The sequence below is a fragment of the Odocoileus virginianus genome, chromosome 15, assembly GCF_023699985.2.
Source record: "Odocoileus virginianus isolate 20LAN1187 ecotype Illinois chromosome 15, Ovbor_1.2, whole genome shotgun sequence".
Taxonomy (NCBI): Eukaryota; Metazoa; Chordata; class Mammalia; order Artiodactyla; family Cervidae; genus Odocoileus; species Odocoileus virginianus.
Window position 1 is genome coordinate 1300097 of NC_069688.1, and position 21529 is coordinate 1321625.

A 21529-nucleotide genomic window follows, 5' to 3' on the forward strand; every position below is an offset into this window, starting at 1 on the left:
GGTTTCCTTGGCTGAGCAGCAGACTCCAAGGGTGCCTTCTTTTTCAGTGCCTGACTCTGTAAGGGAGACAAAAATGGGTTCACTGTAGATTGTGATAGATGTACAGAGAGGAGACTTGGGTTTCTTAGACAACTGTGAGAATGAGGTGGAGAATGACTGAGTTTGTGGATGTTGGAATGAGATTGTCCTGAGTGTAGTTTTCAGCAGAAGAAAGAATTTCAGTCAGCAACTGTATGTAGAGATCATATTGTAGCAAGTATAGGTGGTAACTTTGAGGTCACATGGAAAGAGTTGTAAATGCCCTGGAAATCTTGGGACTAGGAATGTGTAATTACATTTTACAGGAAACCCTGCAGGTGGTGATGCTGTTATTTTTGTATTCTCTTTTGTTCTTCTTAGATGAATTCATATTTCTATTTCTTACTTAAAGATAATATTTGATTTCCATTTAAGGCTTGGGAAATATACATTAGGAAACACCTGTACTCCGAGTTCTTAGGTGGTAATTCAAGGATCCCAGTGAGAGGACCATGCTTTAAACCACCTGTAATCATATCTAGACTGTGTGTGTAGAGCAAAAAATAAATGCATGTTCTCTCATAAATTCTTTAAGTGCATTTTGTACAGATATATTTATTTCATAACCTTTTTTTTTTTTTTTTTAAGCAAAATCAGATTTGGAGTTACTTAAAGGCACAACTGAAGTAATTAAAATTTCCCCAGGAAATAATTATGAATGTGCAGTAATGATTATAAAAAGAAAATTTAAAGTATTTTTGCAGATTCTTGGCCCTTATTCTCTCAATCACAGAATGGGAAGCAAAATAGGTTTTTAAAAAATATGTAAATTTGGCATATATATTTTAAGTAACTCTTGTATTATAGGAGACCCATGTTCCTATGTTTTATTAGATCTTGTTTTTTCCCCTACAGTCAGAAGTCGAATGTTTTCAATTGTTCTTGTTAGATACCTTTTCGTCTGTTTCTGATGTTTAGTTTTCTGCTTTTGAATGAACCACTTAATTATTAGTTAGAGATGCATGCACAGAGCATATCCCCAAAGAAGAATAAGCTGTGTAATGGCTTTATTTAACTGAAGAAATTTCTTCTCTAAAAGATTATCTTTCTAGGAAGTTTATTTTTATTTTTATTTTTATTTATTTATTTTTTTTTTTAGGAAGTTTTTTTTAAATGTTGTTCTCTAGACTATCTTATAATGGATTGAAGAGCTGTATGTAAATGTAAAATGTTTAAATCATTTTTTAGATTTAAAACTTTCATGGGACGTATGTTGAAAATTTTATATAGTGTTTACTCTGCATGTTAAACACTTTTATGTTGGGCTTCTTTCACTGAGCATAATGTTTTCTGATTTTGTCCACATTATAGCCTGCACATTGTAGCCTGCGTCGGCACCCTTCCTCTCATTGCTGAGTAATGTGTGGCAGGAAAGACACTACATTTGCTTTTAGGTTGTTAGCTTGCCAAAGCTTCTCATGCTTCTCTGACCTCTGGCGGCAGTTTTCTGTGGATGCCGAGCCTGGGCTCTCAGCCTCCTCCTTGTTCACAGCATTGGCAAATAAACACCAAAGTTCAAAGTAGCTGCAGGAGACCCGCTCGGCTTTGTGGTTCTTCGCCCTCTGAAGTCTTAGCCCCTCTTGTTCTCACTCCCCAGCATCTCTCTGATTATTGTACTTTATGCAGTTTTCCTGTTTTTCTAGGGGACATGCTGTTACACCTCCCTTGGATTCAAACATCTCAAAAAAAGGGGGAAGGAGGAATCTTTGAATAAGTGAGTTGTTACAGACTCTCCTCTCCTGTGAAGCCGTCATGCCCTGCCCATGTGGCTTGTGAATTTGAGCAGTTGCTGCTTTTATTCCAGCTCTTGGGACCTAAATAAGAAGGGTTTCTGCTGTTTCATAGGAGGTGCAAATAGCCTTAAGCAAGCATGGATTTTGCTTACACATTTTTAGGGCTTGTCTCCTTCCTTTAAGATCAGACGTTAATGAATTCAGGAGTTTGTTGGTTCATTGTAAAAAATGCATCACAACTGTTTCCAGTAAAATAGATAGGCTTTTACAGTTTAGTTACTGTGATTCTGGTGTTTAAAAAGAAGTATTGAATCCCTTTATTGTTCTCAGAGGGAACTTTCAGAGTCAAGTGACTGTATTTAACACGCATTGGGCAGAAATGTTTCTAGTTTCACAAAGCCCTAGGTGATTGCGCTAGGTGTGGGGAGCCTTGGGGTTGTGGCGGGTGGGCCAGTGGGCGGAAGTGGAGTGTGGGAATGGGAAGGTGTGGGAGGACTCTGGCGAGGCGTTTCTCAGGGACCCCAAAACACTTGGTCATCAAGATAAGTGGTTTTTGAGCAGTATTTTTAGAAGTCAAGAATCAATGCGAAAGGTCCATGATGGATGGAACCAAACTTTTAATGAAGACAGGGTCATTATTACTTATTTTTCCTTTTGCCCCAGCGCTGCTCCTTGTTCTGTCTTAACTTCTACTTACTTTGGGTTTAATTTGCTAATGCTTTTTCTCATTTAAGGTTAAAAAAAAAAAACCAGACAACTCATGTTTCTGCCCTTTAAATATAAGTGCTTAAAGTTAAAAATTTCCTCTGTGTACTCTTTCAACTCCATCCTAAAGATTTTGATCTTCTGTTTTTAATTGTCAGTCCTGTGCTGAACATTTTCTCAATTTCTCTTTTGATGTGTTGTTTGTGTGTTATTTAGAAAAATAATGGGAACTTTACCAGATATTTCTTTAAAAAGTTATTTTCTTGTGTTCATTTATTATTTTTATTACTTAAAATAATATATTGAAAATCCTTGCAGTTTAGGACTGGGAGTTACCTTAATTCTCTATAGAACATGTTCCTTTTTTTCTTTTAATTAATGAATATTTTCCAGTATCAGTGAAAAATTTTTAGCAAACACTGTTTTTTTTTACACATGTATGTAGTCACTCATCTTTATATTCCAGGCTTTATTTGCTCATTCCCCTTCTTTTCAGCATGGAGGCAGTTCCCAGTTTTTTCAGTGTTTCAGAGAAACCTCTGAATCATTTAACCCTTGAACAGTGCAGGAGGTTTACTGGGGGTTTCCTCAGCCAGTCTGCCAGGAGCGTGGTTATTGGGACTTGTGTGTCCTCTGTGAACTCTCAGCTTCCTGGGGACCCGGGGTCTGTGCTAGGTGCTCTTGGATTCCTGGTGCTTATTAAGTCACTGTGCCAGCCCAGAAGATGCAAAGTAATACCCTGATGATGTCAAAGCCCTTTATGTTATGATATTTAATTCTCCTAACAGCTGTGAATGGTAGATATAATTTTAAAGTTCATTTAACTGATGAGAAAACCAAGTCAAAGAGAAGTTAAAAAAGAAAAAAAGTGCCCTAGGTCACATATCTACTGTGTGGCAAGGTCAGAATTCAAGGAATATTTCAAACAAACTGAATGGACAGCTTGAGGCTTTCAGGCTTAAGGAGATGGAAAGGTGACTGTCTTGGCTTTGGAGTTACGTGTGGCCTTGACTTTTACAAAGTCTCATCGGATCTTATGTCCCGTACCTCTGTAAGCCTGTTTCTTTTCTTGAAAATGGTGATACTAGTAATGATCTCAGATTTTATTAAGGGGTTAATTTTTGTAAGCCAGATAAAGCCCTTGTCCAGTGGCAGACCAGCGTCAGCAGCACTGGGCCAGTGTCTAGCCTAGTCCAGGATAGGTTGTTGTCTCTCTTTTTCCTTGTTGCACTTCAGGCTTGTTCTAATGTCTCCAGGCTTTCCCCCTTGTCCATACAGGTAGACATATTTGTGTCATATTTGCAGATTTGTTGTAAAATGTGAGATGCGTTCTTTTAAAGTGGTTTTAACATTTTAAGGTTTTTATTGGGATAGGCAAAAAATACAGAACATAAAATTTGCCATCTTAGCTGTTCTTAAGTGTGTGGGTCAGTGGTGTTAAGTGTATGAACGTCATTGAGAAGCAGATCTCTAGGCTTATCTTGCAAATCTGAAGCCTGTATCCCCTTTCCCCTCTCCCCGCCTTCTGGTAGTCACTGTTCTACTTTCTGTCCCTATGAGCTTTACTGCCTTAGATGCTCGAATAAGGGGAGTCACACAGCACACATACAGTGCCTGTGCTCGTTTAACAGGTCACAGGGTCTCCTTCCTCTCAAGGGCTGAATAACATCCCACTGTAGTCATTGGTGAACACTTGGGTTGCTTCCACTTCTTGGCTGTTGAGGATACTTGCTATGAACAGAGGTGTGCAGATCTCTTCAAGACCCTGCCTTCAGTTCTTTTTGATGTAGGATTCCCCAAGTGGAACTGCTCGATCATGTGGTAGTTCTAGTTTTGACTCCTTTGAAGAACCTCTGCTCTTTTCTGTAGCAGATTCACCATTTACGTTCCCACCAATGGTATGCAAGAGTTTCTGTCTCTCCCCATCTCTGCCAACACTTGTTATTTTCTTTTTTTTTAAATAGTAATAATCATCCTGATAAGGGTGGCGTTGGTTTTAATAACTTTTAAAAAATTGAAGTATGGTTGATTCATAATGTGCCAATCTCTGCTGTGCAGAGAAGTGATTCAGTTATACACATACATACATTCTTTTTTTTAATATTCTCTTCCATTATGGTTTACACAGGATATTGAAGGTAGTTCTCTGTGCTGTGCAGTAGGACCTTGTTTATCCGCTCTGAATGTAACAGTTTGCATCTACCAACCCCAGACTCCCAGCTGCTCCTCCCCTTCTCCCCCTCCTCCCTGGCATCCACAAGTCTGTTCTCTGTCAGTCTTGTCTTTAATAGATAGGTTCATTTGTGCCATATGTCAGATTCCATATATAAGTGATATCATATGGCATTTGTCTTTCTCTTTCTGACTTCAGTTAGTATGGTAATCTCTAGTTGCATCCATGTTGCTGCAAATGGCTTTGTTTCTTTCTTTTTTTATGGCTGAGTTTAATAACTTTTTAATGATAAAAAATTTTAGGTAGAATTGAAAAAGTGACTCTGTGTGCTTCTGGCTGAGTTGGAACAGCATCTGTTGACACCAGTGTGACAAGACCAGGGTCACGGAGGAGGGAGGTGGATAAAGGAAGCCAGCCAGCTGTGCAGCTGTGTTTGGAGAGAGAGGCCTCATTGGTGCCTCTTAGAGTGTAACTGGAGTCAGGACTGGGTCCAAGCTGGGTGCTTCTGTTGGGTTACACTGTAGAAACACATTCTTTTTCCAGGCCACTGTGAGGGATAATTTAAAATGTAGGTGGTTGATGTGTCCCTCTTTATAGCTGAGGAATGTAGGTTGTAGAAGAGGCTCATTTACCACCAGGGGTCCCCCTGGCCCCAGCGCCCCTTTTAGCTACAGCCCTCTTGTGCTCAGCCTGCAGCCGCACGGCCTGGTTTTTAACCAGACACCAGAGGTTCTGAACCTTGGGATCTCTCCGCTTCACTTACCTAATTCAGGGAGCCAGTGCTTTGATACTGTCGCTGTTTGCTAAATAAGGTGAGTGGTCAAACTATGGATAAATTGGATTTATAGGGTAAAAAATATATGGTGATGAAATGATGAGGTCAGTTGGATATGTAAATGCCTGTTCAATGACAGTTTCAAAGTTGAACAGTCTCAGCATGTTAATTAACCGCGTGGTTGCCTTTGGTCGCCTGCGTCTCTGGTCAGCACACCAGGCCACCCTGCCCCCGCAGCCTGTTGAGTGTGCTCGGGCTGGAGGCTTGGCTCGGGGGGTCTCCCCTCGCCCGAGCCGCTGCTCCTCTGTTGCCGCCGCGCTCTGAAAAAATGCAGCAGCGCCTTCTCACGCATGCACGGTCCTGTTTTCCCTCTTAAACTCTCAGTTGATTCTTAACCTGGAACTTAGTGCTGATCTTTTATGTGGCAAAATAAGAACTGGCCATGAACTAGTGTCTCTGAGAACTCTCTAGTTCAGAATTATTTAGATTAATAATAGGTTCAGGGCTTTCTGCCTTTTTAGAAGACATTTTCCCTCTGTCTCATCTCTTGAGTGTGGCTTTATCCGTTAACGATAGATGGGTGTCTCCTGGTGGTTTGGATGCGTCTTTCAGGTACCAGCTGCAGGCTCAGCATCTTGTCTGAGTGTGTTCTGGGCAGGATTGCAGACACCAGGGACCACCGCGGGGTGCTGTGTAGGGGAGAGAGTGGCCTGTCTGTCTCGTGTTCTGCCCTCAGGCACATCTCTTCCTCTTTGTCCCTTTGGTCCTCACCGTGACCCAGTAGTCATCCTCTGGAGGCCAGGTGGGGCCTGCCTCCCCCCCTCTCTGGAAAGCTTTGCAGCCTCTGCAGGTAGCATCACTGGGGTGGTGGTTGAAGGGTATGGTCTGGCTGGTACCTGAGTGCCAGTGCTAGCTTGATGTTAGGTATGCTACATCATTTCTCTGCTCCTCGGTTTGTTCATGTGTCACCTGTGGATTTTAACATCATCTACATCACTGGTCGGAGAAGGCAATGGCACCCCACTCCAGTACTCTTGCCTGGAAAATCCCATGAATGGAAGAGCCTGGTGGACTGCAGTCCATGGGGTCGCTAAGAGTCAGACATGACTGAGCGACTTCACTTTCACTTTCCACTTTCATGCATTGGAGAAGGAAATGGCAACCCACTCCAGTGTTCTTGCCTGGAGAATCCCAGGGACGGGGGAGCCTAGTGGGCTGCTGTCTATGGGGTTGCATAGAGTCGGACACGACTGGAGTGACTTAGCAGCAGCAGCACATCATTGGTTGTGTTAATTGAGAAAATAGGTGTAAGGCACTTAGCCAGTTGGGCTTCCCAGACAGCACGGTGGTAATGAGTCCACCTGCCAGTACAGGAGACACCAGAGAAGCAGGTTCAGTCCCTGGGTCAGGAGGGTCCCCTGGAGAAGGAAATGACAACCCACTCCAGTATTCTTGGCTGGAAAATTCCATGGACAGAGGAGCCTGGTGGACTGCAGTCCATGAGATCACAAAGAGTTGGACGTGACTGAGCAACTTAGCATTCATGCACACCGAGCAGATTGGTAAGGAGCACAGACTGTGGGCCTAGCTGGCCGAGTTTGATTTCCAGCTCTGCTCCTAGAAGCTCTGTGACCTGGAACAAGTTCTCTCTCTGTGCTCCAGTTTCTTCATCTGTGCAGTGGAGGTGATAGAGTCTGCCTCGTGGGAGTGGTTTTTAATAACTGAATAAGTCAGTATTTTAAAAGTACTTGGAACTGGGCTTGGTGCATAGTAGGCTTTAACTTGGCATCATTACTATCGCATTTTCATTACTATTAGTGTTGCTCTTCTGCTGTTTTGTGACTGACATTTTCACAGTTCAATAAGTGATAGTCGTTGTCCTTGTTTTTCAGGTGAACAGACTGAGGTTCAGAATGGTGAAATGACTCTTTCTTTGTCCCATGGGTAGAACTGGGGCTCCTTTGCATCTTCCAGTTGCAAATTCAGTGCCTTCCTCAACTTCCCCAGAGCTCCTCCAGAGTGACGGAAGGGAGGTATGGTAATTGTCACGAAGCTTGGCTGGGAAAACAAGTAATAACCAGTACCGTCACCTTTTGGAGTATGTTGTGTTTCGAGACCTATTGTCTGTCTGTCTTCAGAAGGTAATTATATCCGTTGTTAAGTTTCTTTAGTTCTTACCAAGTCATAATTTTTGTTGATACTAAAACTTCCAGAAAATTTTTTTTCTGTGTTTGTGATGGAGACAGTGAGTCACAGTGATATTCAACAGATAATTCTCTGAGTCTGAATGGAAGTAAGCTTAGAACAGGCACCCACCTGACAGAAGTTGGGTATATTGTACCTGTCAGTTGCTAAGGGAGGTAGCATGTTGTGAAAGTGTTGATTTTATTTAAATCTGTATCTTTTGATTAATGAGGCATAAAGAAAGGCAAGAGAAGATAAGTTTTGAATTGTGTATATAATGTGAATTACATTATATGTTTTACAAATTCCTCTTGTTGGTTGACATGAAACCATTCACCAGTGCTTCACTCTTCTAAGAAGTGCTGCCAAGGAGTTCGGTCTAACTTAAGGCGGACTATGGAAACCGTGAGGAGCGTATGAGAGCTTAACATCAGGGTTGAACCTTTGTGAGCTGCTGTTGTGACATTTGTAAGCAGTTTGTTTCTTGATAGTTCTTTCCCAGTGACTTTCTTTTCTTTCTTATTTTAAAGATTGTTTATTTCTTAAAATTTTTTTTAAAAAATGTTTTTTTGGCTGTACCCTGGGACATGTGGAATCTTGGTTCCCTGACCAGGATCAGACAACAACGCCGCCCACCCCCCAACTCCCCCCAGCATCAAAAGAGCAGAGTCTTAACCACTGGGCCATCAGGGAAGTCCCCCCTGGTGACTTTCTTATTTCAGGTTTCTGTAGGAAAGCCAGAGTGGGCAGACCTACACAGTATGTGAAGGGTTCTTCTGCTCACTAACTTTGTTCATAGCATTCTTTGCTAGCCCTCCAGTGGTTTTATCTTATCACACTAGTATCATTTGGCTATATTAACATCTGCAGTGGAAGTTCTGTTCAGAGTATCAGAATACTTCAGTCGTGTGGTTTATTTTTTATGTCAGATGGGGAAGGGTATTTCCATATGGTTTTCCTAGAATTCATATCAGTTTTTCTTTTTCCGTTCTCATTGGGGAGAAAAGCAAGGTTTGCAACACGTATGATGCACGTGTTCATTCTGTAGGTATTTTTCAAACCCCTTTGCTGGATCTTGGGGGTGACACAGTGGCCAAGACCAAGGCTGGCCATGCTGTCACGGAGCTTAGTGTCGGGCTCTGACCCCTAGGCCCTAGACTGCCGCTCTGCCATCTCCTCCTTCCTACGGGGCGAGAGGGTGGTGTGGAGTGCGGCCTGTACACCGTAGTGACCGTATTGGTGAGGCCCTGGGGACAGTGCACAGACCCAGAGGTGTCCTTCCCGCTGTGGAGAGCGTGTTGTGGTGGGGCAGCGGGGCAGGGGGTAAGGGCAGGGATAAGTCACGGGGGTTGTAGGAGGTGCCTGTGCTTTGGGGCAGGTGGAACTGGGATTAGGGTATGGCTCTGCACTGTTAGACAAGGTGAGTGGAGTGAGTAACATTTGAGCCTTGTGGTTATCTGAGACAGGAGTGTCCCACCTAGAGGGACAGGCCATGTAAAGGCCCTGAGGTCATGCACGCCTGGTGTGGGCACAAGGCAGAGTGGAGGTCAGTGTGGTTGGAGCTGAGAAGACCCCGGGGGTGGGCTTGCTGAGGACCCTCGTGTGGATGGGAGGGGAGCCTTCAGGGCCTTACAGACTATGCTCAGTGTGTGTAGGTCACCTGCTTGGGGAGCTGGAGAACTTTTGGTGAGTTTTAGCAAAGGAGTGAGATGGTGTGGTTGATTGTTTTGAAAGGAAGGGTCAGTTGCAGCTGCTGGGTTGAGAGTGGAGTATGGGGCAGCTGGATCGGAGATGAGGGAGCGGGGTTGGCATGTGGCTTTGACCCGTGTGCAGGACGGCGGTAGACATAGGGCAGTGGGCAGGGAGAGGTCACGGCCCTCTCAGGTATAGTTTGAAGGCAAGGATAATGGGTTTTGCTGATGGATTGGTTTGATCCTCAGAGACTGAGAGGAGTCGGGGTAACTAAGGCTTGGGACCTGGGCAAATAGTAATCTTTCTTGTAAATTTTAATTAAGAGTTTACTTGTGAAGTGGACTTACCACTTAACTAGTTGTTCTTAGCTAGACAGATACTACAAAAAAGTTGTTTCAAATATCAAAGAACTTTCTGTATTAACATGTACAATTTCATAAATCAGAGCTTAAAGGGATTGCTTGCTTTTTTCACTTCTGTTGCCATGAACTGTAGGCCTTTCCTGTTCTTTTCGAGATGTCACTGGATTGGGAGTTTAAAAGCAGGAGTTGTTTTAATGTTTAGCAAAAAGAAAACAGGAGTAGAGATATAACCAACCTGGCTAGGACTCATCCTTTTTCAGGTCTTTGGCCTGAGGCAGGTCCACCTGGAACCTCAGGATCCTCTTCTGTAGACACAGGGGAAAAAGTGCTCTGCTGGGGTGTGTTCAGGATTGAAGCAGCTGGCACAGGGCTGACTCCTAGGTGCTGTCCTGCTGTTCCCAGAGCATCTGCATCCTTCTCTGCCCTCATACTGGTGGCTTTTTCTTTTCAGCAGCCGCAGCGGTGCAGAGGGCTTCCCTTGTAATTCAGTTGGTAAAGAATCTGCCTGCAAGACAGGAGATCCTGGTTCAATTTGTGGCTTTGGAAAATCCCCTGGAGGAAGAAATGGCAACCCACTCCAGTATTCTTGCCTAGAGAATCCCATGGACAGAGGAGCCTGGCAGGCTACAAGTCCATGGGGTCGCAGAGTTGGACACGACTTAGCGACTGACCCGCCGCCACCAGAGGTGCTGAACTTCCTTGTAGCTGCCTCTGGTCCTCCTGTCCTGGAGAAGTGTTGCTTCTCTGTATCTTTACAGCTTTTCGACCTTGCACACCAGAAGGTGACATTCGGATACTGAAATAAAGTATCAGTTAGCTTGGTTGGAGGGAGAGAAAGCTGCCTCCCTCTGGTTACCTCATCTGAACCCTAGGCTTCCCCCCTCACGCCCGCTCTCCCTGGGCGCCGTGTCCGCCTCCACTGCCCCTCGTGCGCTCCGGCCCCACCCGCTGCTCACTCTGGACAGCTGCTGCCGCGCCTTCTGGGCTGTGGGTGGAGACCCTGTTCCTGGATGGCGGGTGGGCTTAGTTGACCGTGCCTCTGTCTGGTTGAAAGGTCCTGTCTTTACTCATCTTTCAAAGTGGTGGTGGTACTGTTTTTGCCTTGATGTGAAAATTGGATGTAATCAGTTATCTGCTGTGTGGAATATGGTTGGTGACAAGGAAAGGTAGCTTTGAGTTGTGTTCTACATTTTTGGGAATCTTAGGTTCCAAGAGAGACTCCCAGTTTGCTCGGGCCATTTGTAGTCTGTTGGTTGATGGTTCAGATTAAGCCCTGAGCCCTGCTTGAGGGGCTGAACCGGACGCCCAGATACCTGGGATGTGCCTTGATGCATCCGTGGTGGCAGCGGGCCTTTCTGTCCTCGGCTTGCCTCAGTAGTGGGGCAGGCTGGGCTGGTTTTCAGGAGTTCCACTGGGTCTGCCCGCCTCTTTCTTCTGCTCTCTTTCTGGCTAGCTTGCCTGTGTTTTCTGGAGCCCCCTTTCTTCCCACTGTTGCCTGACTTCAGAGTTTTCTGTGGTAAATGATAGTTTTCACTGTGGCGTAGGGGCAGTCACTTGAGTTAGGCCTACAGTTAGGAGCCCGAAGGTAAAGCCTGCAGACAGAGCAGCTGTTGAAGCGGAACACCCGGCCCTGAGGCATCCCTGGACACAGCTTTGTTCAGTCCCGCCGCCCCCCCCCCCTTCCCCAAGAAGTTAGTGAAGTCATAAGATCCTGTTCACTGTTAAGTAGAGTACTTGTCTTTTTATTAGCGTGTGGGATTTTCTCCTAACAAAATTACCCATATATTAGGAGGGCTCAACTGTGCTCAGGCAAGGCTCTAGGAGCCTAGATACTTATTATCTTTCTGCTAAGATAATATTATCTCACTGCTCAGATCCCAAGTGTGGAATGTGTTCAAATAGCTGAATTTTTTAGATGACCTTGATTATCTCTCAGTTTGAATGAAGAAAGTAAGTAGCTTCGCATTTTTAAAGAAAGTTGCTCTTACAGATTATTAGGGTGTTTTTCTCTCCTGCTTGTTCAGTATGAGTTTATTATTATATTTTAAAGCTAAAAAAAGAAATGCATCTTGGATCTCTCAATATTCCATTACACTAATTTTGAAAGTATCTGGCAACCTCACATTCTTGTTTTTATGTGTTTTCTAGATAGTTTTTATAAATTTACAAACTTACTTTTCAAGTATCCATCTGAAGAAATACCTTAACTTCAAATATATTTGGGTTCCTATGGACATAGTTTTTACAGACTTGTTTTTAGTATTGATCAGCATTTTATTTTCAAAATTATTCTTATTTCATTAAGGTAATTATTTTTAACTGTAAGGTCAGAATTAGGCTGGTAAAACACCAGAAGCACGACTTTGAAAACAAAAATGGTTTGCACAGGCACCTACAGACCTGATCTGGGTCAGACTTGATTTGCAGCTTACCCAGTTTTAGAGTCGCCTGTCAGTTCTGTAAACAGAAGTCAGCCAGATGAATTGAACAGAAGGGTGAGATTAGCATATTAATAAGGCGCAGGCTCCCGGCTGCCTGGGGCTCCTCCCTCTGTCCCTCCTCCCTCTGTCCCCTCCTCCCCGCCCTCTCGCCCTCCTTCCCTGAATGAATCTAGGAACACAGATCCTTGGGGTCACGTTACTTGCTGGTTTCTTTCTGTTCAGGAGCTTAATCCGGCCAGGACGGTCTGTGTTTCAGATTGCGGAAGCTTGAGAAGATTCTGTAACTGAGAGGCATTCTTCAAGCTGCTGGAAAATATTACAGAAGGAACACCTCCCAAATTTTGCTTCAAGCTCTGAAAAAAGGAGCACAGAGGGGAAGCTTAGTCTTGAATGTGGATCGAAGCAAGTCCAGTGGGAGTGATGACCGGGGACTTGGTGCTCGGACTCCTGGCGTGGTCTTTCTAGGACTGAGTTTATGTTGTTGGAAGTGGCGGGCCAAGGGGCCCTGGAACCCGCAGGTGCTGTCTGTATGGAGAAGAGCGGCTGTAGTCCATTTCCAGTGTGTTGGGCTAAAGGTATAAATAACTTAAAAATCTGTTCAGTTTAAGTTTTATTTAGATTCATGCTTTTGCACTAAAAAGGTGGATAAGAGTTTGTCAGGACTTATTTCAAATAGATTTATAGTTAAATTTAAGGAAAGATGGAAATTATTTGGTATGGGTTTGCAACTATTGCATAAAACCATTTAGAGAGCATTTCAAATAGTAAATGAAATTGTTTTTATGAAAATGCATTTAAGTGAGTAAAATATTTTTTTCTATAGCCTGTCCTTTGTCTCTTAAAGTTTCATGTTTTATTTTGAGTTTTAATCAAGATGTCCTTATTCATTCTGCCATGTGGAAGTTTTTAAAGGATAAAGAGACTAATTTCTAGTTTAAACAGGACTATAGGAAAAGGAATAACATAGATTTTCATATTTCAAAAATTGGTTTCCTTTACTCACTGTAAAGATTGTATATTTATTTGGAAACTCCTTGTTATTGCAAGGTGGGCTTGTCTCTAAGGGTCCGCAGGGCTATGAATAAATAGCTTTCCCCTGTAATGTGGTTAGAGGCTTCAGTTATATAAAAATATAAACTGTAGCATTCATTGTAACACATATTTGAGGAACACCTTTAGAAGTTAAGAATGCATATAATTCACATATGAATAAGACCAAAATGGGTAGGCTGCTTTACTTTAGTAGTGAATATTTTATTATTGAAAAAAAACTAAATATCTTACTAGAAGTATGAACTTTGGAAGAGATTATAGTGTTTTTGCTCATCCCAAAGCAGTTGATTGCAGCCAGTTATTTTTCCATTATATTTGCTGACTGCAGAGTAAATAGAGGCGTTTTTATTGGAATATCATTCTGATAGAGGTGGGCTGTGGGCCTGAGAAGAGAGCTCACCTGTATACAGGAGGGAAAAGCTAGAGAGGGTGTTGAGGTCAGGTCCGCCTGCCTGTAGGGCTGGAGCAGGCGTCTTCTCAGGTGGACCACTGCAGAGCAGGTTCTAACCGCAGGGGTGGGGCACGGTCTCAGGACAGGCCCCGCCGCCTTCTCGGCTTACTCTCTCACCCCGAGGTGTTCATCCTGATTAGTTTTTGCTGTGTGATACTGACAGCAATGTTCCTATCCAGGAATTGGCTGAATTGGTTATTTTCAAGTGTAAAATCACTACTTTTAGATAGGGACACACCTCAAACCCAGAGACTATATCCAAAGCTCGGTCTGCCTTTGAACGTCCTAAATCTCACCCTGGCTCTGATCAGTCACATTAACTTCATAGAACAGCCGTGGCCCTATGTAAGGAGATGTGTAAAATCCTTACTAGGACAGCCTAAAAATAATAAGCCCATATTTGTGTATTTGAACTGAAACCTTTATCCTTAAAACAGTCTGGAGACTTTTCTATAATAACATTATTGTACTAATGAATTTAATGTTAAAGAACCCGCCTTAGGTTGCACCCGAGGAAGAGTGTATTTTAACATGTTTTAACATATTTAAGAAGATGTTGCTATAAATTGTGTTCCACTGTATCATAATCTCCTAGGCTTGAAGACAGTTTAAATTCAGACTATTGAAGTAAGTGTAAATGTTTACAGTGCTGTGTAATTGGCTGCAAGGCTACTAAGTGCAGAAAGTCCTCCTTGGAAAGTTCTTGGGTTATGTCAATGTGTGCATTGTTTGTTTTGTCTTTTTGAAAGACTGGGAAGGATTGAGAGGTGTCAGATTTGGTTGTCAGGAACAAATGTGCTGTTGATTTTTTTTCCCCCGCTCTGTCTTTCAGTGGTAGGTTGAAATTGAATATACTATTAATAGTTCCTTTGTGTGATTCTGGATCCTCTGGTTAAAATCATGTTTTTTCTGGATCAGCATTTTAAACATCCATCCATCCGTCCATCTCTGGGTACAGCCCCTCTTCACTTCTGTGTCTCAGAGTCCAGCGGTTAGCTGTCTCTTGATATCTACATGTATACTTCTCACAAGCGTCTGATACCAGCCAGAGAGGAGCTTCTTATTTGTTGCTGCTGAAATCCGTTCTTCCCCAAATCCTCTGTCTAGTAAACGTGTCAAAGCTCCGTCCACTCAGTTGATCAAGCCACAGACCCAGGGTGCCTCTCTGATGCTTTCCTCCACGTATAAGGGATCCATCTTTTTATTCTGACGGTTCCTCACCTTCTCCCGCTCTGGGCCATGGGAGTTGCTTCCTGTTTGTCTTCCTGTGTCCTCACATGTTCATCCTTCACATACCTGCAGAGGGATTTTGTGGAAACATAAATCTGGTGGTGGTGTTAGAACTGCTGTGACTTCTCTCCAGAACGAGGCGAGGCTGCAGCCCCTTCACCTGGCCTGCAGGCTGCCTCGCCTGGCTCCGCCCTCTCCAGCCCTGGGCCGTGGGCCTCTCGTCCCTGTTGGCTGTTCAGCGCCCAGCACGGCCGGAGGTCTCCTGCACCTGCCGTTGCCTCTTCTCTTCCCTCCTCTGCCCAGCCAGCTCCAGCCTACCCGTAGGTCTCTGCTTGGTTAAACCAGCTTCTTTCTGATGTTCTCTCCTGAGTCTTTGCTTCTGTCTTGTGTTTACTGTTATAGATCATAGTGTATTACACTTGTTTGATCTCTTCTTTGCTGGATGGTAAACTTAACAAAGTCAGGGGTTGTGTCAAGTTTCTTTCTGCTTGACAAGTAATTGGCATAAATAAATATTACCAAATGAATGAGCAAATTCTATGTAGAGTTAGCTAATCCACTTGCCTTAAAAGTTGCTCAACGAAAGCAGTGAACTGGTCTCTGTGTTTCCTCTTGCAGCAGCACACGTGCTGCATTCTAGTTCTCGCAACAGGTGGGTCTGGGTCGGCTCCCAGGGTCTGATGGCTGCGCTGGGAATTACCTCCAGCTCCTCTGCCATGCCTGTGAGACCACAGCCACGTGGTCTGACAGCTTGAGGAGCTAATTGACTAGTGGGGAGACAGGTTAAAAGTATATTTTTATATAACTGTATAAACCATTTTATAGTTACAGTGTAACTATCTAGATGCCTGCATGTTTACAGTCAAAGAAATCAGGTGCTTTCCAGAGGACACCTGAGTTTCTGAGCACCCAGCTCAGGGAGCAGGGCCTCTGTGTGGTGGCCCCCAGTGCACACTGCCCTGAGTGGGTCCCGGCCACCCTGCGCCTGCGTGAGGCCCTGCCCGCCTCTCCCCCGCCCTCTGTCCCCCTCCCCAGCTCCTGCAGGCCCCAGCCTCTCTGCCCTGTGCGCACTTAGCTTTCTGAGAGGACCCTGCTTGGCTGGCCTTCCTTGTTGGCCCCTTGCGCTGTTGCTGCTCCTGCCGGAACTTTCCTTCTTCACCCGTGAAGCCTCAGGCCTCGCTCCGCGTGTGGCCCTCTGTCTCTCTCGGGCCCCAGGGCTCGCCTGCCCTCACCGGCGTAGCTGGTGACTCACACAGCTCTGCCTAGTTGCTCGTCTCCTGTTACCTGGTTCTTGCAACCAGGCTCGGGTCTCATTATTTTTTGATGCTCCATGGTGGGACATATTAACAGCGCTCAGCAGTTGTTTGCTGAGTGAAAATGAAAGCTGAATTGGTAGAGTCTGGGGCATCTTCAATTCCGGCCGAGAGGGTGGGGAGGGTCCTCTGTGCTGTAGGGATTCGCATACAGAGAGGCAGGGAGAATGATGTGGGCGTGTCCTGGAGGACCTGGGCTTCTCTACTGATAGTAGTTTGAGTTGCGCAAGGCCACTGGAGGGGGTGGGGAGGGAAGCCATGCCCTGCACCCTGTTTCTCTGAGGGCTCTTCTTGCTAATTCTCTGCCCACCACTGGAGACCGGGGCTCCGCGGCCGGGCCTCGGGCCTTGTCGCCCTGTGCCCAGGCGCCGTCCTCCCCTTACCTCTGCTCTTCACTGTCTTCCTGCCTCGGGCGCCATCCGCCAGTTCCTTGAACTCCTCAGCTGTGGAGGCGTGTCCCCCTCCCGGGACAGCTCTCCGCTCACAGTTCCCTCTGTGAGGCCCCAGCCACCCGGCTCCGATTCCCTGCGTGTCTCCCTGGTGCTGGTCCCTTTCCTCACATCCTAGGGACTTCACTGTGTAAATGTTGGTGCAATTGTTTGTGTCCCCTGCAGGGAGCAGGTGTGTCTGGTACGTGTGTTTATGGTAAACCAAGAACATGACAGTAACAGGTTTCTGCTGCCGCAGCGGGGGCAGGGAGAGAGGGGACGGTGAGGAGTAGGGGTGCGTTCGTGTCCAGGATTCTGATGTTGTGACCGGATTATCGCCGTGAACCCTCTTCACTCCTGTTTGAGTCCTGTCAGCGCTGGTTCCCTCACCCACAGGGCCAGTCCTGTGGGGATTCAGACCCTTCACTCATCCTTGTTGTCTTTGGGGAAGGGGCCACTCATTCTTCCCAGGGTTTTCTCCAAACATGGCTCTAGGGCTTTAGCAGGACGTGGCGTTTTTGCTTAGATATGCCCTTCTTGGCAAGGTGGGGAAATGTGTGCCCTGGTTTATCCGTTTAACGCTCACCACCCCCACCCCCGCCAGTTCTTCTGGTTTGACAGTAAGATATGAGTTGACCACCTGTGTGAAATGGGGCCCTCCTGCCACCCCCCTTCCCTCTGGCTCTCCTCACCAGCGCGTATGCTCCCCTGCTGCCCTGCTCCCCTGCGGTGAGATGTACACCCAGGAGGGAACCGGTCTGTCCTGCTCACAGCCTCCTCACTCAGGGGGTCAGCGCCTCCCGAGCAGCTGAGGTCTGCGTGGCCAGAAGCCGTGAGCAGGGTGGTACAGTTTTTGTAAGGTAGAAAACTACTGAGTTCTTTCTAGTGACTTTATGGTTAGTGATACTGATTTTTTAAAATAGTGTTTACAATCAGTTTTTAAATAGTACCTGTGACAGTTGTCATTAGCCACACATGTGAGACAGAGTGTGTGTGTGGGGGTGTGCACGCGCGTGCAGCTCTCCTAACTAGGCTGAACGCTCTTCAGGTTAGGGTTATAGCCTCTTTAATCCATACTAGTAGTTGGCTGAGTAAATGTTTGTGCAGAATCAGTCAGTCTCAGGGAGGCGTGTCCCCTGCGTTTGCCCACAGGGGACCAGTGGGAACAAGTGGACAAGGCAGCTGGCCGTGAGAGGGTAGGCGGAAGCAGCAGCACCTTGCGGCTGGCTCTCAGCAGAGCCCAAGGCGGTGTGGAGGTGACCCGCACGGAGGGAGAGGACGCCCACTCAGCTCTGTTGCTGTGTTGCAGGCAGCGCTGCGGCCCGCCGGCGGCCGAGTGTTCAAGCGACGCTGCAGATTGAGCACGCCCCGGACGGCGGGGCTTGCTGAGCGAAGGCTTGGCCTCTGCAGCTCCCTGCCCAGCCGAGCCCTGCTCTCCAGGCCTGTGGGCTCGGGCAGATTGCTTCTCTCTTCCCACATCCAGAGAGTGGGGAAAAGAAGGTGGTTATGAGGATTAAATGATTTCCTTTTTAAGTGCCTGGAACAGTCCTGGCATGGTGAATGCAGCATGAATAATCCCTGGAGTAAACCTCTGAGCCCTGGCCCCTGCCTGATGAGTGGCCTTCACAGCAGCGTGTTTCACACCAGACAGTCGAGCTCCATCTCTGCGTGTTAGGACGGTCCCTCTTCCTTGTGAGCGGCAGGTCAGCTCTAGATGGGCAGTGCTTGCCTCATGCTCTTCTGACTGTGCCCAGCGCCCCTTCCTCAGGAGAGAGCGCACCAGTGGGAGTGTTTTCCCGAACGCAGGGTTACTTCTCCTCCTTAGGAGTACAGCCGGGAAGTCCTGTGTGTGTTTTAGAAGGCTTCAGAGAACCTCATCATCATGTCCGAGTCACGTGTGTCAGGGCCCCCCTTCCCCAGCCTGAGAGTCAGCTGTGGTAGCCCGAGCCTCATCCCCCTTCCGGAGTAAATGTCCAGACGTCCCGGCTCCCTGCTTCCCTCCTGTAACCGGAGGCATGAAGTGCCTCCTTCATCTGGCTTGAGCTCAGGCACTGAGACCCGAGTTGTTCCCAGTAACAAATACCAAGCGGGATTGATCTTCTCCTTCCTGCCCAGCCCCCTCCGCCAGCAGGTCTGCCCCTCTTGTGTTCCTTATCTCAGTGGATGCTATCACTTTCCCAGTTAGCTGCCCAAGCCAGAAAAATGGCTGCTGACTGTCTCCTTCAGTCTTACAGATGCAGTTCGATCAATCCTGTCCTCTTGGATTTTTTTATAGCTTTCAAATCTTTGGTCTCAGGCTATAGTCAGTCCTGTCTGGGTTATAACAGAAGCCTTCTGATTGGTCCACACAGACTTGAATGACTGCCCAGGTACAAATCCTAACACCAGCCAGGCTCCGAGCCTGCCTCTGCAACTGGGCCTTGTCCTGCTTCCCTGCTGATTGAATTTAAAGCCACGCAGGCCTCCGTTGGCTCCCCGGGGTGCTCTCAGCTCGCCAGCCACCTTGTCTTTGGTCGGGTTCAGGTTTTGATGCCCGCTCTCAGGATCCCAGCTGGGAACTCGCCTTGTGTGGGAACCCTGACCATGTCCAGTCCGAGCGGGACCCTCCCCCCCTCCCCTGGCCTCTCCCCAGCGATGTGCGCTCAGTGCTCTTGCCTGGCCTGGCTTTTCTCAGGAGGGCCTCTCGCCAGGGCTCCTGATGGCCAGGGAGAGTGCGCTCCACGCAGGGCCGGGGAAGGCCGAGTTAGTAGGGGGAAAGTGTGATATTGATATACTCAATAAAATTAGAAGGCGGTTCAGTGCTTTTGATGCAGGTAACCTAGCTGACCGGACTTGCCTAGGAATCACACGGTGATGCTGGTTGGCGCGGGGTCCCTTTGTGCAGGGGCTCGCACGCCTCTGTGTGCTGAGGCTCTGTGGCTCGCCCCTGGACCAGCCGGGATCTGGTGTGGAAGTGAGCGTGCACACTCGCAGCTGTGTGACCCGGGGCAGTAGCCTAGCCTCAGTGCCCACGCGTGTAACTGAGGTGACTGATGGGAGCCACCCTGTAAGGCTGCCGTGCCAGAGAGACAAGTCAGCTGTGTGAGAGGAGCGCGCGAGCCGTGGCAAGCCTGCTGTGCGAAGGACTCTGAGGCAGTCTCTTCCTAAAGAGGCGAAGCTTTCTGATGCTGTATGTGGAGTATTAGACGTAGACTTAGAAGTGCTGAAGGAATAATTTAATGTAGGTTTTCTACATTGATTTTGATCATCTGCTTTGATGAATTCTATTTTAATTTACATTGTTAAGTATTTAATTATAAAATAATACAGAAAAATATTTTAACCATGTTTCTTTCATCTGGGAGATTTACAGTTAGTGACAAAGAAGTGTTTGAGAAAGTCTGTCATGCTTAATGTGTTCAGTAGTAGTCGGGAGTCGTCTGGCTCCAGGGAGACAGGCTCAGCGTTGCTGTTCCCAGGAGACCTGTGGGGGTTGTGTCGTGCGGCCCAGGTTCTCCCAGCCACCCATTTGTCCAGCATTCCAGCCAGCCACACTGCCATCCTTTCTTTTCATCCCAGTAGCTGCTTATTGAATGCCACCAGCAATGTTGGGGAGATGGCCCTCTTCCTTTCGTGTTACTCCACCATGGCCAGTCAACACCAGAGAAGTTGTGGCAGACGTGTACCTGCGACAGGATGTGCAACTCACAGGCTTTCTCCCTGACAGGCCCTGTGCAGGCTGGGGACCTGCTTTAGGCAACATTCTTCCTTTCATTCGTGATCCATCATATACATTCCGTGCTTGCCAGTGTTGTTGGGATGCAGTGGTGAAGAGCTGTGTGTGTCCGTGCATGCTGAGAGCAGTGGACTGTGTCACTGAGCTTTAGGGTTTTAGGGGCAGAGGATTGTCGTCAGGCCGGACTTGATGGGTCCCTACAGTGTACCTGAACTGAAAGAGTCTTTCAGAGCTTCAGTCCCACACAGTCACAACCCAGCCACCGAGTAGCTTTGTGTTCCTGGAATGTGGTGAGTTTTATTTTAGACTTTATACCTGCTCTCGGAGCTAGGACAGTGCACCTCTAACAGTTGTGGTGAAAATGAAATTAAATGAGCCAGTGTGTGTTTATGCCTTGCATGTAGAGCCACTCAGTAAGTGGCAATTTTAATTATTTGTAATGAATGTTGATGCTGGCTAGACTGTTAATCTTAGAGCTAGGTTTCATGTGTCAGTTTTAGGGAAAAATGAATTTTGCAGCCACATGTGAAAATTTGTGCTTATTAGTGTCTTTGCAATTTTTGGCGATAATGTCCCGTATTTTTCAATAGAGTCTTAAAGACATCTGTCTTGAGTATGCGTACATGTGCATATGTATGGCCATATATCATAAATGCAGTTAAAAACTCCTTTCATAAAAGATGGTAAATGAGTATTTTCATATTTGCAAACATCACACATTTTACTTGTTCTTCAAAATAGCACATGCTTGTGCCATTAAGAGAGTGGCAGAGGCAGAAATGCAGCAGTGAAGAACAGCTGGCATCTACAAAATGTGTCCCTGTGAACTGCTTCTGTGCTGCGTTTGTGACTGTGGCTTGGGTGTTAATTTTAGCTAGTGTGCTTTGGCACTGCATGTTTCTTTTGGTCACTTGTTGGATAAGAGTCTTCTGACAAACCTTTTTTGTTCTCACATTTGTGAATAAAGATGTGTAACTGAAGTTACAGCATCCGTACAGTGAAGTGCGTAAACCCTACACAGCCGGGCCCAGGCTCTCTGCCCCCTTCCAAATCAGGGTTTGCAAGGTCATCAGCTCCCCGCAGCCTCCCTGCTGGCCCCTTGCAGTCAGTGCCCCTGGAAAGGAGACCTGAGTCGATTTCTATCACCACGACAGGTCACAGTTAAAATATAAACAAATAGGTTATCATACTCTGAG

General features: G+C 46.4%; 1 protein-coding gene across 13 annotated transcripts in view; it reads left to right on the forward strand.

The window, feature by feature from the left end:
* PTK2 (protein tyrosine kinase 2) overlaps positions 1-21529 on the forward strand; it is a 197316-nt gene that overhangs the window by 39696 nt on the left and 136091 nt on the right. For 10 of the 13 annotated variants that reach the window (XR_011491385.1, XM_070476928.1, XM_070476927.1 and 7 more), the window contains exons 3-4: positions 7357-7605; positions 12400-12718. The exons of 1 other annotated variant lie outside the window; for it this stretch is intronic. Coding sequence is in view for 9 of the 12 variants with exons in the window: in XM_070476928.1 (XP_070333029.1) it covers positions 12619-12718 (100 nt within the window). In the remaining 3 variants the exon portion in view is untranslated. The remainder of the gene's footprint in view (positions 1-7356; positions 7606-12399; positions 12719-21529) is intronic. 2 more of the 13 variants (XM_070476935.1, XM_070476937.1) reach the window with 2 other exon arrangements.